General features: G+C 48.1%; 1 protein-coding gene across 7 annotated transcripts in view; it reads left to right on the top strand.

The window, feature by feature from the left end:
- The window catches only part of LOC115200550 (uncharacterized), a 44,776-nt gene extending 33,312 nt beyond the window's left edge, over positions 1 to 11,464 (top strand). For all 7 annotated transcript variants that reach the window (XM_029763696.1, XM_029763699.1, XM_029763703.1 and 4 more), the window contains 4 exons: positions 1,694 to 2,441; positions 2,657 to 2,800; positions 9,505 to 9,658; positions 10,967 to 11,464. In XM_029763696.1, coding sequence (XP_029619556.1) covers positions 1,694 to 2,441; positions 2,657 to 2,800; positions 9,505 to 9,658; positions 10,967 to 11,106 — 1,186 coding nt within the window. In that variant the 3' untranslated portion in view covers positions 11,107 to 11,464. The remainder of the gene's footprint in view (positions 1 to 1,693; positions 2,442 to 2,656; positions 2,801 to 9,504; positions 9,659 to 10,966) is intronic.
- The last annotated feature ends 1,094 nt before the right edge of the window (positions 11,465 to 12,558 follow it).

Raw genomic sequence — 12,558 nt, forward strand, 5'->3', positions numbered from 1 at the left:
CAACCACACACACACACCCCACCCACACATACACACCCCACCCACACATACACACATGCCAGCATCCTGAGTGTGATGTTTATCAAGCTCTGCTGTGTGACTCAGCTTATTGGTGAGTCAGTGACTAAAGAAAACAGTGGGGTGCATAGAATTAAAGAACAGAAAGGGTGACCACCTTGTCGTACGAAAGCATTTTGCAAAGCTTAAACCTCATCATTAATAATTCTTAATTATGAAACCTCATTATAAAACCTCATATGTTGCAGCGTCACTACAGCCTGGGGTTCGATCCCACAAACGGCTGTGAACGGGAGTCCCATAGTGTGGCACACAATTGGCCCAGCGTCGTCCAGGTTAGGGGAGGGTTTGGCCGGGGGGGCTTTACTTGGCTCATCGCGCTCTAGCGACTCCTTGTGGCGGGCCGGGCGCCTGCAGGCTGACCCTGGTCATCAGTTGAACGGTGATTCCTCCGACACATTGGTAGAGCTGGCTTCCAGGTTAAGCGAGCGGGTGGTAAGAAGTGAAGTTTGGTGGGTCATGTTTTGGAGGAAGCATGATTCGACCTTCGCCTCTCCCGAGCCTGTTGGGGAGATGCAGCGATGAGACAAGATCGTTATCACGAAAATAAATAAATAAAACTCATTATAAAAACCTCATTATTAAAACATTAAATCTCATTATAATCTGGCAGTGTGATTTAATTTGAAACTTTTCTTCAACAATGTGCGTTATAAAGAGGCAGCTAGATGGTGAAGCGTGATTCATCCCTCCAGAGAACGTGTTTCCACTGCTCCAGAGTCCAATGCCAGCGACTTTTACACCACTCCAGCCAGCGCTTGGTATTGCGCATGGTGATTTTAGGCTTGTGTGCGGTTGCTCGGCCATGGAAACCCAATTCATGAAGCTCCCGACAAACAGTTATTGTGCTGTCGTTGCTTCCAGAGGCAGTTAGGAACTCAGTAGGGAGTGTTTCAAACGAGGACATACTATTTTTACTCACTTCAGCAACTGGTGGTCCTGTTCGGCTGAGACATTGTTGCTCCTAGTTTCCACTTCACAATAACAGCACTTACAGTTGACCGGGGTAGTTTTAGCAGGGCAGAAATTTGACTAACTGACTTGTTGGAAAGGTGGCATCCTACGACGGTGCCACGTTGAAAGTCTCTGAGCTCTTCAGTAACACCATTCTACTGCCAATGTTTGTCTATGGAGCATGGCTGCGTGGTTGATTTTCAGCCACACCTGTCAACAGGTGTGGCTGAAATAGCCAAATCCACTAATTTGAAGGGGTGTCCACATACTTTTGTATATATAGTGTATCTCTGTGGGGGTCAACATGTATTAGGGTCACAGTACTGTAAAGGTTCATTATGAGTTATGAGTTTATTATGGGAAGAGTTGAGCATCTCTCGTAAGGTTAGATACATTCCTAAAATACTTTGTTGTATGGATAAGTTATTCTCCTTCAACTTCTCTTCATCCTCTTCCTCCTCGTTCTCCTCCTCTTCTTCTCCCCCTTCTTCCTTTCCTTCTCTTTATTCTCCTTCCTCCTTTCCTCCTCCTCGTTCTCTTCCTCCTCCTCCTTCCTTTCCTCTTTCTTCCTCCTCGTCTTCCTCTTCCTTCTCTTTCCTCCTTCTCCTCCTTCCTCCTTTCCTTCTCCTCCTCGTCCTCTCCTCTTCTTCTTCTTCTGCAGGATAGCGTCAGACTCGTTCCGGCAGGGAGTGCTGCGTGGTCAGCTGACCTCGTTGGCGTCGCGTCAGAAGAGGCTGCTGGGTATCCTCCAGAAGCAAAGCGACTTCAAGCTCCAGCTCCGCACCCGGAGGGGCCCGACCCTGACTCAGCACCCCAAGACACAGCACTCCCAGGCGGGGAGAGATCAGAACATCTCCCCCTTATCAACCACCACTTCTAGCCATGCTCCCTCAGAAAGGAGCCTCGCAGGCAGCCAGGAGGGGAGCCACGCTTCCCACTTGTTCAGCTCTACTGGTAGTCACGACAACCGAGACAAACAAGAAGGTAGTAGCCAGACATCTCAGGTAGCGCCGCCTCGAACACAACCTCCAACACGATCCGCTATCATGGAAACACTCCCTTGGATCGCCACCACGCCTACCCCTCAGCACACCACCAGGTATTTCCTGGTACCAATGCCCGTGGCTCCTCCCTCATCGTCTCTGGCTCCACCCACCAGCACCACTCAGATCAGTAAGGACATTCCAACACAACACCGGGATGACAATAACAACAAAAACAACACTACCTTTCCATCACAACAAGGAAACAGAAACAGCAAACCACAACATGGAAACATGCCTGACATGGGAAGCAAGGTGTTACAACAAGGGCCGGCCAGTGATGGAGAAGAGAACAGGAAGTTGATCAGGCTCATCAAGAGAGGGATCATCACACCAGGAGAGGATGTACTACAGCTGATGTGGAGGGTGAGGCAGGGCTGGGGGCAATTCCATTTAAATGTAATCAATTCAGGAAGGTAAGTTCGATTCACATTTTCCTCATTGCTTTCGATGAGGAACGTCATATACAGTATATATTTCGATAGAAAAGGTCAATTTAACGTTCATATAAAATTATATATTTCCTAATATTTCAATGTAAAGGTTTAAATGACGTGGCCATATTCTGTTCTGTCTTCCAGGGCTGTGTCCACCAGGCGTCTCTGCTCCTAGAAGGCTGGATCAGAGACAGCGTCACGGGCAAAGAGTTCCAGGCCCCAGAGCTCTGGGTTGCAGCTATCCTGGGAAACAACATCCCTGTTTCCTCAGCCTACGCCTGGGACAAGGTCAACACTACACTACAGTCTTCTATTAGGAAATACACTAAAACACACCTAGTGCTACGCAAAGACTACAAACACATTGATCATTTAATGGGACAAATCTTAGAATATTTTGACTGCATACCTTGCTGAAAGTTATTTTCAGGTAGCCTAAAGTTAGTTCTCTTTCTTCCCACTTAAAAGTGTTTGTTGCTTTGGGGACCTTTGCACCCCTGTCTGGAAATTAATCTAGGAAAGACTGCGCTGTCCTGAGCCCAAACTGGTAGAGAAGTTTGCCCCAGTGCTTGAAATGGATTGAAATAGGTGTTGGTACTTCATTTGGGGTGTTAAAACCCCACTGTCGAACATAGCAAAACACATCACATTCTGGAGAACCGGTACAGTGTTTTGTTACTAAAGTTATCATAAGAAAAAGAAGGAATTCGACTCATTCCTAATGATCTGGCTGAGTTTCAGTTTGTTCTGTGCTTGTTTAATTGGTGTAAATATTTACTTTGGAAACGGAAACAGATCGAGTTTTAATCAAGTATTTGGATTTATCTTGATCTCTTTGAACATGGGTGATCATATCAAAACCTTCTCTCTTACGTAAGAAGAAGAAGAAACACACACCCACAAAAACACTTGCCAGGACTATTGACGTTGGATTGTCATCTCCATAGCAATGTTTAATAAACAGTAGAACTAAAGGCTGTCGTGGTCAACATACTGAAACTTATCTGAATCTAGGGCTTGTCTGCTGTCCTAGACTGGTTGGTGCATTGTGGGCCGTAAAGCTGAATGTTGTCTTGGCTGACGAATGCTGCTATGTGGTACATTGAAAGAGGATTGCTTCATAAAATAGACATAACCATCTATAGATTTATAGTCATTTTATTATTGATTTCAGGGGGATAGCTGAAGCACAGCTAGGGGACAGCTAGAGGATAGCTGAAGCACAGCTAGGGGACAGCTAGAGGACAGCTGAAGCACAGCTAGAGGACAGGTAAAGGACAGCTCGAGGACAGCTAGAGGCAAGCTGAAGCACAGCTAGAGGCAGCTTGCTAGAGGCAAGCTGAAGCACAGCTAGAGGCAAGCTGAAGCACAGCTAGAGGACAGCTGAAGCACAGCTAGAGGACAGCTGAAGCACAGCTAGAGGACAGCTGAAGCACAGCTAGAGGATTGCAGAAGCACAGCTAGGGGACAGATAGAGGACAGCTGAAGCACAGCTAGAAGACAGCTGAAGAACAGCTAGAGGACAGCTAGAGGATTGCTGAAGCACAGCTAGAGGACAGCTGAAGCACAGGTAGAGGACAGCTAGAGGATTGCTGAAGCACAGCTATGGGACAGATAGAGAACAGCTGAAGCACCGCTAGAAGATAGCTGAAGCACAGTTAGAGGACAGCTGAAGCACAGCTAGAGGACAGCTGAAGCACAGCTAGAGGACAGCTGAAGCACAGCTAGAGGACAGGTAGAGGACAGCTAGAGCACAGTTAGAGGACAGCTGAAGCACAACTAGAGGACAGCTGAAGGACAGGTAGAGGACAGCTAGAGGACAGCTGAAGCACAGCTAGAGGACAGCTAGAGGACTGCTGAAGCACAGTTAGAGGACAGCTAGAGGGCAGCTAGAGGACAGCTGAAGCACAGCTAGAGGACAGCTGAAGCACAGCTAGAGGACAGCTGAAGCACCGCTAGAAGATAGCTGAAGCACAGCTAGAGGACTGCTGAAGCACAGCTAGAGGACAGCTGAAGCACAGGTAGAGGACCGCTAGAGGATTGCTGAAGCACAGCTAGGGGACAGATAGAGAACAGCTGAAGCACCGCTAGAAGATAGCTGAAGCACAGCTAGAGGACAGCTGAAGCACAGCTAGAGGACAGCTGAAGCACAGTTAGAGGACAGCTAGAGGACAGCTGAAGCACAGCTAGAGGACAGCTGAAGCACAGCTAGAGGATAGCTGAAGCACAGCTAGAGGGCAGCTGAAGCACAGCTAGAGGACAGCTGTAGCACAGCTAGAGGACAGCTAGAGGACAGCTGAAGCACCACTAGAAGATAGCTGAAGCACAGCTAGAGGACTGCTGAAGCACAGCTAGAGGACAGCTGAAGCACAGGTAGAGGACAGCTGAAGCACCACTAGAAGATAGCTGAAGCACAGCTAGAGGACTGCTGAAGCACAGCTAGAGGACAGCTGAAGAACAGCTAGAGGACAGCTGAAGAACAGCTAGAGGACAGCTGAAGCACAGCTAGAGGACAGCTGAAGCACAGCTAGAGGACAGCTGAAGCACAGCTAGAGGACAGCTGAAGCACAGCTAGAGGACAGCTGAAGCACAGTTAGAGGACAGTTGAAGCACAGCTAGAGGACAGCTGAAGCACAGTTAGAGGACAGTTGAAGCACAGCTAGAGGACAGCTAGAGGATTGCTGAAGCACAGCTAGAAGATAGCTGAAGCACAGCTAGAGGACAGCTGAAGCACAGCTAGAGGACAGGTAGAGGACAGCTGAAGCACAGCTAGAGGACAGCTGAAGCACAGCTAGAGGACAGCTGAAGCACAGCTAGAGGACAGCTGGAGGACAGCTGAAGCACAGCTAGAGGACAGCTGAAGCACAGCTAGAGGACAGCTGAGGCACAGCTAGAGGACAGCTAGAGGACAGCTGAAGCACAGCTAGAGGACAGCTGAAGCACAGCTAGAAGACAGCTGAAGAACAGCTAGAGGACAGCTAGAGGATTGCTGAAGCACAGCTAGAGGACAGCTGAAGCACAGGTAGAGGACAGCTAGAGGATTGCTGAAGCACAGCTATGGGACAGATAGAGAACAGCTGAAGCACCGCTAGAAGATAGCTGAAGCACAGCTAGAGGACAGCCGAAGCACAGCTAGAGGACAGCTGAAGCACAGCTAGAGGACAGCTGAAGCACAGCTAGAGGACAGGTAGAGGACAGCTAGAGCACAGTTAGAGGACAGCTGAAGGACAGGTAGAGGACAGCTGAAGGACAGGTAGAGGACAGCTAGAGGACAGCTGAAGCACAGCTAGAGGACAGCTAGAGGACTGCTGAAGCACAGTTAGAGGACAGCTAGAGGGCAGCTAGAGGACAGCTGAAGCACAGCTAGAGGACAGCTGAAGCACAGCTAGAGGACAGCTGAAGCACCGCTAGAAGATAGCTGAAGCACAGCTAGAGGACTGCTGAAGCACAGCTAGAGGACAGCTGAAGCACAGGTAGAGGACCGCTAGAGGATTGCTGAAGCACAGCTAGGGGACAGATAGAGAACAGCTGAAGCACCGCTAGAAGATAGCTGAAGCACAGCTAGAGGACAGCTGAAGCACAGCTAGAGGACAGCTGAAGCACAGTTAGGGGACAGCTAGAGGACAGCTGAAGCACAGCTAGAGGACAGCTGAAGCACAGCTAGAGGACAGCTGAAGCACAGCTAGAGGGCAGCTGAAGCACAGCTAGAGGACAGCTGTAGCACAGCTAGAGGACAGCTAGAGGACAGCTGAAGCACCACTAGAAGATAGCTGAAGCACAGCTAGAGGACTGCTGAAGCACAGCTAGAGGACAGCTGAAGCACAGGTAGAGGACAGCTGAAGCACCACTAGAAGATAGCTGAAGCACAGCTAGAGGACTGCTGAAGCACAGCTAGAGGACAGCTGAAGCACAGAACAGCTAGAGGACAGCTGAAGCACAGCTAGAGGACAGCTGAAGCACAGCTAGAGGACAGCTGAAGCACAGCTAGAGGACAGCTGAAGCACAGCTAGAGGACAGCTGAAGCACAGTTAGAGGACAGTTGAAGCACAGCTAGAGGACAGCTGAAGCACAGTTAGAGGACAGTTGAAGCACAGCTAGAGGACAGCTGAAGCACAGCTAGAGGACAGCTGAAGCCCAGTTAGAGGACAGCTGAAGCATAGCTAGAGGACAGCTGAAGCACAGCTAGAGGACAGCTGAAGGACAGCTGAAGCACAGCTAGAGGACAGCTGAAGCACAGCTAGAGGACTGCTGAAGCACAGCTAGAGGACAGCTGAAGCACAGCTAGAGGACAGCTGAAGCACAGCTAGAGGACAGCTGAAGGACAGCTGAAGCACAGCTAGAGGACAGCTGAAGCACAGCTAGAGGACAGCTGAAGGACAGCTGAAGCACAGCTAGAGGACAGCTGAAGCACAGCTAGAGGACAGCTGAAGCACAGTTGGAGGACAGTTGAAGCACAGCTAGAGGACAGCTGAAGCACAGTTAGAGGACAGTTGAAGCACAGCTAGAGGACAGCTAGAGGACCGCTGAAGCACAGCTAGAGGACAGCTGAAGCACAGTTAGAGGACAGTTGAAGCACAGCTAGAGGACAGCTAGAGGACCGCTGAAGCACAGCTAGAGGACCGCTGAAGCACAGCTAGAGGACAGCTGAAGCACAGCTAGAGGACAGCTGAAGCACAGCTAGAGGACAGCTGAAGCACAGCTAGAGGACAGCTGAAGCACCGCTAGAAGATAGCTGAAGCATAGGTAGAGGACAGCTAGAGGATTGCTGAAGCACAGCTAGAAGATAGCTGAAGCACAGCTAGAGGACAGCTGAAGCACAGCTAGAGGACAGCTGAAGCACAGCTAGAGGACAGCTGAAGCACAGCTAGAGGACAGCTGAAGGACAGCTGAAGCACAGCTAGAGGACAGCTGAAGCACAGCTAGAGGACTGCTGAAGCACAGCTAGAGGAATGCTGAAGCACAGCTAGAGGACAGCTGAAGCACAGCTAGAGGACAGCTGAAGCACAGTTGGAGGACAGTTGAAGCACAGCTAGAGGACAGCTGAAGCACAGTTAGAGGACAGTTGAAGCACAGCTAGAGGACAGCTAGAGGACCGCTGAAGCACAGCTAGAGGACAGCTGAAGCACAGTTAGAGGACAGTTGAAGCACAGCTAGAGGACAGCTAGAGGACCGCTGAAGCACAGCTAGAGGACCGCTGAAGCACAGCTAGAGGACAGCTGAAGCACAGCTAGAGGACAGCTGAAGCACAGCTAGAGGACAGCTGAAGCACAGCTAGAGGACAGCTGAAGCACCGCTAGAAGATAGCTGAAGCATAGGTAGAGGACAGCTAGAGGATTGCTGAAGCACAGCTAGAAGATAGCTGAAGCACAGCTAGAGGACAGCTGAAGCACAGCTAGAGGACAGGTAGAGGACAGCTGGAGCACAGCTAAAGGACAGCTGAGCACAGCTAGAGGACAGCTGAAGCACAGCTAGAGGACAGCTGAAGCACAGCTAGAGGACAGCTGAAGCACAGCTAGAGGACAGCTGAAGCACAGCTAGAGGACAGCTGAAGCACAGCTGAAGCACAGCTAGAGGACAGCTGAAGCACAGCTAGAGGACAGCTGAAGCACAGCTAGAGGACAGCTGAAGCACAGCTAGAGGACAGATGAAGCACAGTTAGAGGACAGCTGAAGCACCGCTAGAAGATAGCTGAAGCACAGCTAGAGGACAGCTAGAGGATTGCTGAAGCACAGCTAGAAGATAGCTGAAGCACCGCTAGAGGACAGCTGAAGCACAGTTAGAGGACAGCTGAAGCACAGCTAGAGGACAGCTGAAGCACAGCTAGAGGACAGCTGAAGCACAGCTAGAGGACAGCTGAAGCACAGCTAGAGGACTGCTGAAGCACAGCTAGAGGACAGCTGAAGCACAGTTAGAGGACAGCTAGAGGACAGCTGAAGCACAGCTAGAGGACAGCTAGAGGACAGCTGAAGCACCGCTAGAAGATAGCTGAAGCATAGGTAGAGGACAGCTAGAGGATTGCTGAAGCACAGCTAGAAGATAGCTGAAGCACAGCTAGAGGACAGCTGAAGCACAGCTAGAGGACAGCTAGAGGACAGCTGAAGCACCGCTAGAAGATAGCTGAAGCACAGCTAGAGGACAGCTGAAGCACAGCTAGAGGACAGCTGAAGCACAGTTAGAGGACAGCTAGAGGACAGCTGAAGCATAGCTAGAGGACAGATAGAGGACAGCTCAAGCACAGCTAGAGGACAGCTCAAGCACAGCTAGAGGACAGCTGAAGCACAGCTAGAGGACAGCTGAAGCACAGCTAGAGGACAGCTGAAGCACAGGTAGAGGACAGCTAGAGAATTGCTGAAGCACAGCTAGAGGACAGCAACGGCCTAAGAAGATAGACCCTCCGCTCTGCACTCATTCTCATTCGTAAAAAAGAAAATTTAATTAAAAATATCTAAGCTTGGAAAGCAAAAACACGCACGCACACACACACACACACACACACACACACACACACACAAACGCACACACACAGGGTAAAGGCACGGATACGTTTACAATAGCTATGTAATGGTTATGGAAGGGCTTTATCCTGGATGGATGGATGGTCATGGATTAGATAGTGTTAAAGGGGGGGTCTGCTGTCAATCATTGGTTCAGGTAACCCACAGCAGCCTCTCTCTACATATATAATGCAGTGGTTTACATCTATAAAACATTAACCCATTGTTGTTGCCTCCATCAGTTGTAGATTGATTGTGTCACTCTGTTGTCTTGTCAGTGTGCCATGGTCACAGTGGCCTGGCTATATGCCACATGAAATATGGTGGGAGCCCGTACTGCATTTGTGTTGGCGCTCGCCCGCACGTACACACATACACACACACACTCACATAACACACACAATACAAGATTAGAAAAGGAGCAAAAATCTCCTAAACAGCATTACAGAGTATCCGATTCTTGAAATGGTTTGGAAACCCTTGTCGTTGTTTTGCCAGGTGACGTACAGAGACAGGTCTCTGTCTGGTTACTTACTAGGCGTAGTGGACGTGACAGCCCCAGCAGCATCACAGAAGCCTGCCGAATCCACACACCGTGATGGCTCCTCTGCTCAGCCTCAGGACGTCCCCTCTGCAGGGGCACCTCTCTCAGGTCCGTCAGTTGGTGATTCTCCTAAACAGCCTGCTATGTGGCAGGTTGATTCTCCTAAACAGCCTGCTATGTGACAGGTTGATTCTCCTAAACAGCCTGCTATGTGACAGGTTGATTCTCCTATACAGCCTGATATACGACAGGTTGATTCTCCTAAACATCCTGCTATGTGGCAGGTTGATTCTCCTAAACAGCCTGCTATGTGACAGGTTGATTCTCCTAAACAGCCTGCTATGTGACAGGTTGATTCTCCTATACAGCCTGATATACGACAGGTTGATTCTCCTAAACATCCTGCTATGTGGCAGGTTGATTTTCCTATACAGCCTGCTATGTGGCAGGTTGGTTCTCCTATACAGCCTGCTATGTGGCAGGTTGATTCTCCTATACAGCCTGCTATGTGGCAGGTTGGTTCTCCTATACAGCCTGCTATGTGGCAGGTTGATTATCCTATACAGCCTGCTATGTGACAGGCTGTCTAGTGTCTCTACCTGCCTAACTCTTATTGGCTGATGTTAACTATCATTGTTGTTTACATCTGAGAAAGTGAGAGGAAAGGAAGGGAGAGAGAGAGGCAGAGAGAGATAAGGGATGGAGGGAGAGAGAGAGAGGGGTGGGGGGAGGGAGAGAGGGGGAAAGAGGTATGGAGAGGGAGGGAGGGAGGGAGGGAGAGTGAGATAGAAAGTGAGGGGGGAGGGAGGGGGGAGAGGGATGGGGAGAGAGAGGCAGAGCGAGATAAAGGATGGAGAGAGTGAGAGGGGGGGAAGGGAGAGGGGAGAGGGATAGAGAGAGATGGAGGAGGGAGAGAGAGAGAAAGAGAGGGAGATGGAGGAGGGAGAGAGAGAGAGGAGGGGGGAGGGAGAGAGCAGTTCAACTGATAGAGAGTGTGACCGCTGAATCATGTCTTCTATCTTTCAATCATTAATAGGTCTAGACTTTAGGCCTAGGCTATTGTGCACCTGCTGAAGAAACACACACACACAACCTAGTGATGGGATGCAGAAACACACACACACAACCTAGTGATGGGTTGCAGAAACACACACACACACAACCTAGTGATGGGATGCAGAAACACACACACACAACCTAGTGATGGGATGCAGAAACACACACACACAACATAGTGGTGGGATGCAGAAACACACACACACACACTATGGGAGTAGGAGAAATATGTAAATGAACATTACAGCGTGTGAATTTTACGGCTGGGAATGGTTCATTGGCTAACTCTCACTTCAGAGTTGCCGATAGAGAATAAACATGAGTTTTGAATGAATTCTGTTTTTGTCTCACTCTCTACAGAGTCATCGGCAGTACTCAGAAATATAATGCAAATCAAGTCGATCAGATTAATTGGTGATGAGGAGTTTGTGCCCCATCATATAATGGACCGCTACTGGGACAGTCTTACACAGACACACACTGACGACTGGCTGTTTTAAACTGAACGGACAGAATGAAGACAATGTTATTCATGTTATATTTCCTTGTTACTGTATCAGCGTTACTTAACACTGTTATCAATGTTGTAATGAAACTCTACTGGGACATTATCACTCAGACTGACACACACAATGACAACTGGCTGTTTTAAACTCTTTATTCCCCATGGAGACACTGAGGACTCATATTAATGTATGATTCACTGTTAACAATGTTATTATTCAAGATGTACAAGTGGGTGTTTTTAGAATGAACTCTTTATCCCACAAAGAGACCTGGACACTCTAGGGCTACTGATGTTATAATTAAGCAATAAGGCACGAGGGGGTGTGGTATATGGCCAATATACTGAGGCTAAGGGTTGTTCTTAAGCACGACGCAATGAAGAGTGCCTGGATATAGCCCTTAGCCATGGTATATTGGCCATATACCACAAACCCCCGAGGTGCCTTATTGCTATTATAAACTGGTTACCAACATAATTAGAGCAGTTAAAAGTAAATGTTTTGTCATACCCGTGGTATACGGTCTGATATACCACAGCTGTCAGCCAATCAGCATTCAGGTCTCGAACTACCCAGTTTATAATAACTCTTATGTTACACTAATGTTATAATGTAATGTTTTAAAAATGACTGTTATTTGAACACTTATCAATGTTATGATTTATTGATATTCAAGCCTATCAAAGTAGTTCTATGACGTCACCTTTATAGGTTAATTTGTTCTTCTCACGGTTGCGTTTTTCTCCCAAGTGTTGTTGTTGTGAAGCCTAATTGGTTATTGTGCAGACTAATTGGTTATTGTGAAGCCTAATTGGTTATTGTGAAGCCTAATTGGTTATTGTGCAGCCTAATTGGTTATTGTGAAGCCTAATTGGTTATTGTGCAGCCTAATTGGTTATTGTGAAGCCTAATTGGTTATTGTGCAGCCTAATTGGTTATTGTGAAGCCTAATTGGTTATTGTGAAGCCTAATTGGTTATTGTGAAGCCTAATTGGTTATTGTTTTTGTGTAAAGTAAAGTTGATCCAAATGTGGAACAGGCTCTTTGTAATTCCATTATTATTGGACCTGATTTAGACGTCCACAATTACAGCAAGTTTTATTTTCTTAAGTAAACCATAATTGGATATTATGTTATTGTTAATTGACAGTAAAAAAAAAAAATCTAAAGTGTTTAATAAAGAAAATTAAGTAATTATTGAATAAGAAAATTGTTGAATGTGTCCATTTGCTTATTATTTATAAGTGGTGTCTGGTCTGCCTCAGTTTGAAGCATCTAAGAAAGATGTGAAACATAAAACTTAATGTAATTTTCCGTAATTTTCGGCCGGTGTGTGTGTGTGTGTGTGTGTGTGTCACTCTGCTATGAGTCAGTGCCAGCAGTGGGCGGAGAACTTGACTTTCGCTCGTGTCTCCGTGACTGCCTGCAGTGTGTGTGTGTGTCTTC

This window comes from Salmo trutta, chromosome 9 (assembly GCF_901001165.1).
Source record: "Salmo trutta chromosome 9, fSalTru1.1, whole genome shotgun sequence".
Taxonomy (NCBI): domain Eukaryota; kingdom Metazoa; phylum Chordata; class Actinopteri; order Salmoniformes; family Salmonidae; genus Salmo; species Salmo trutta.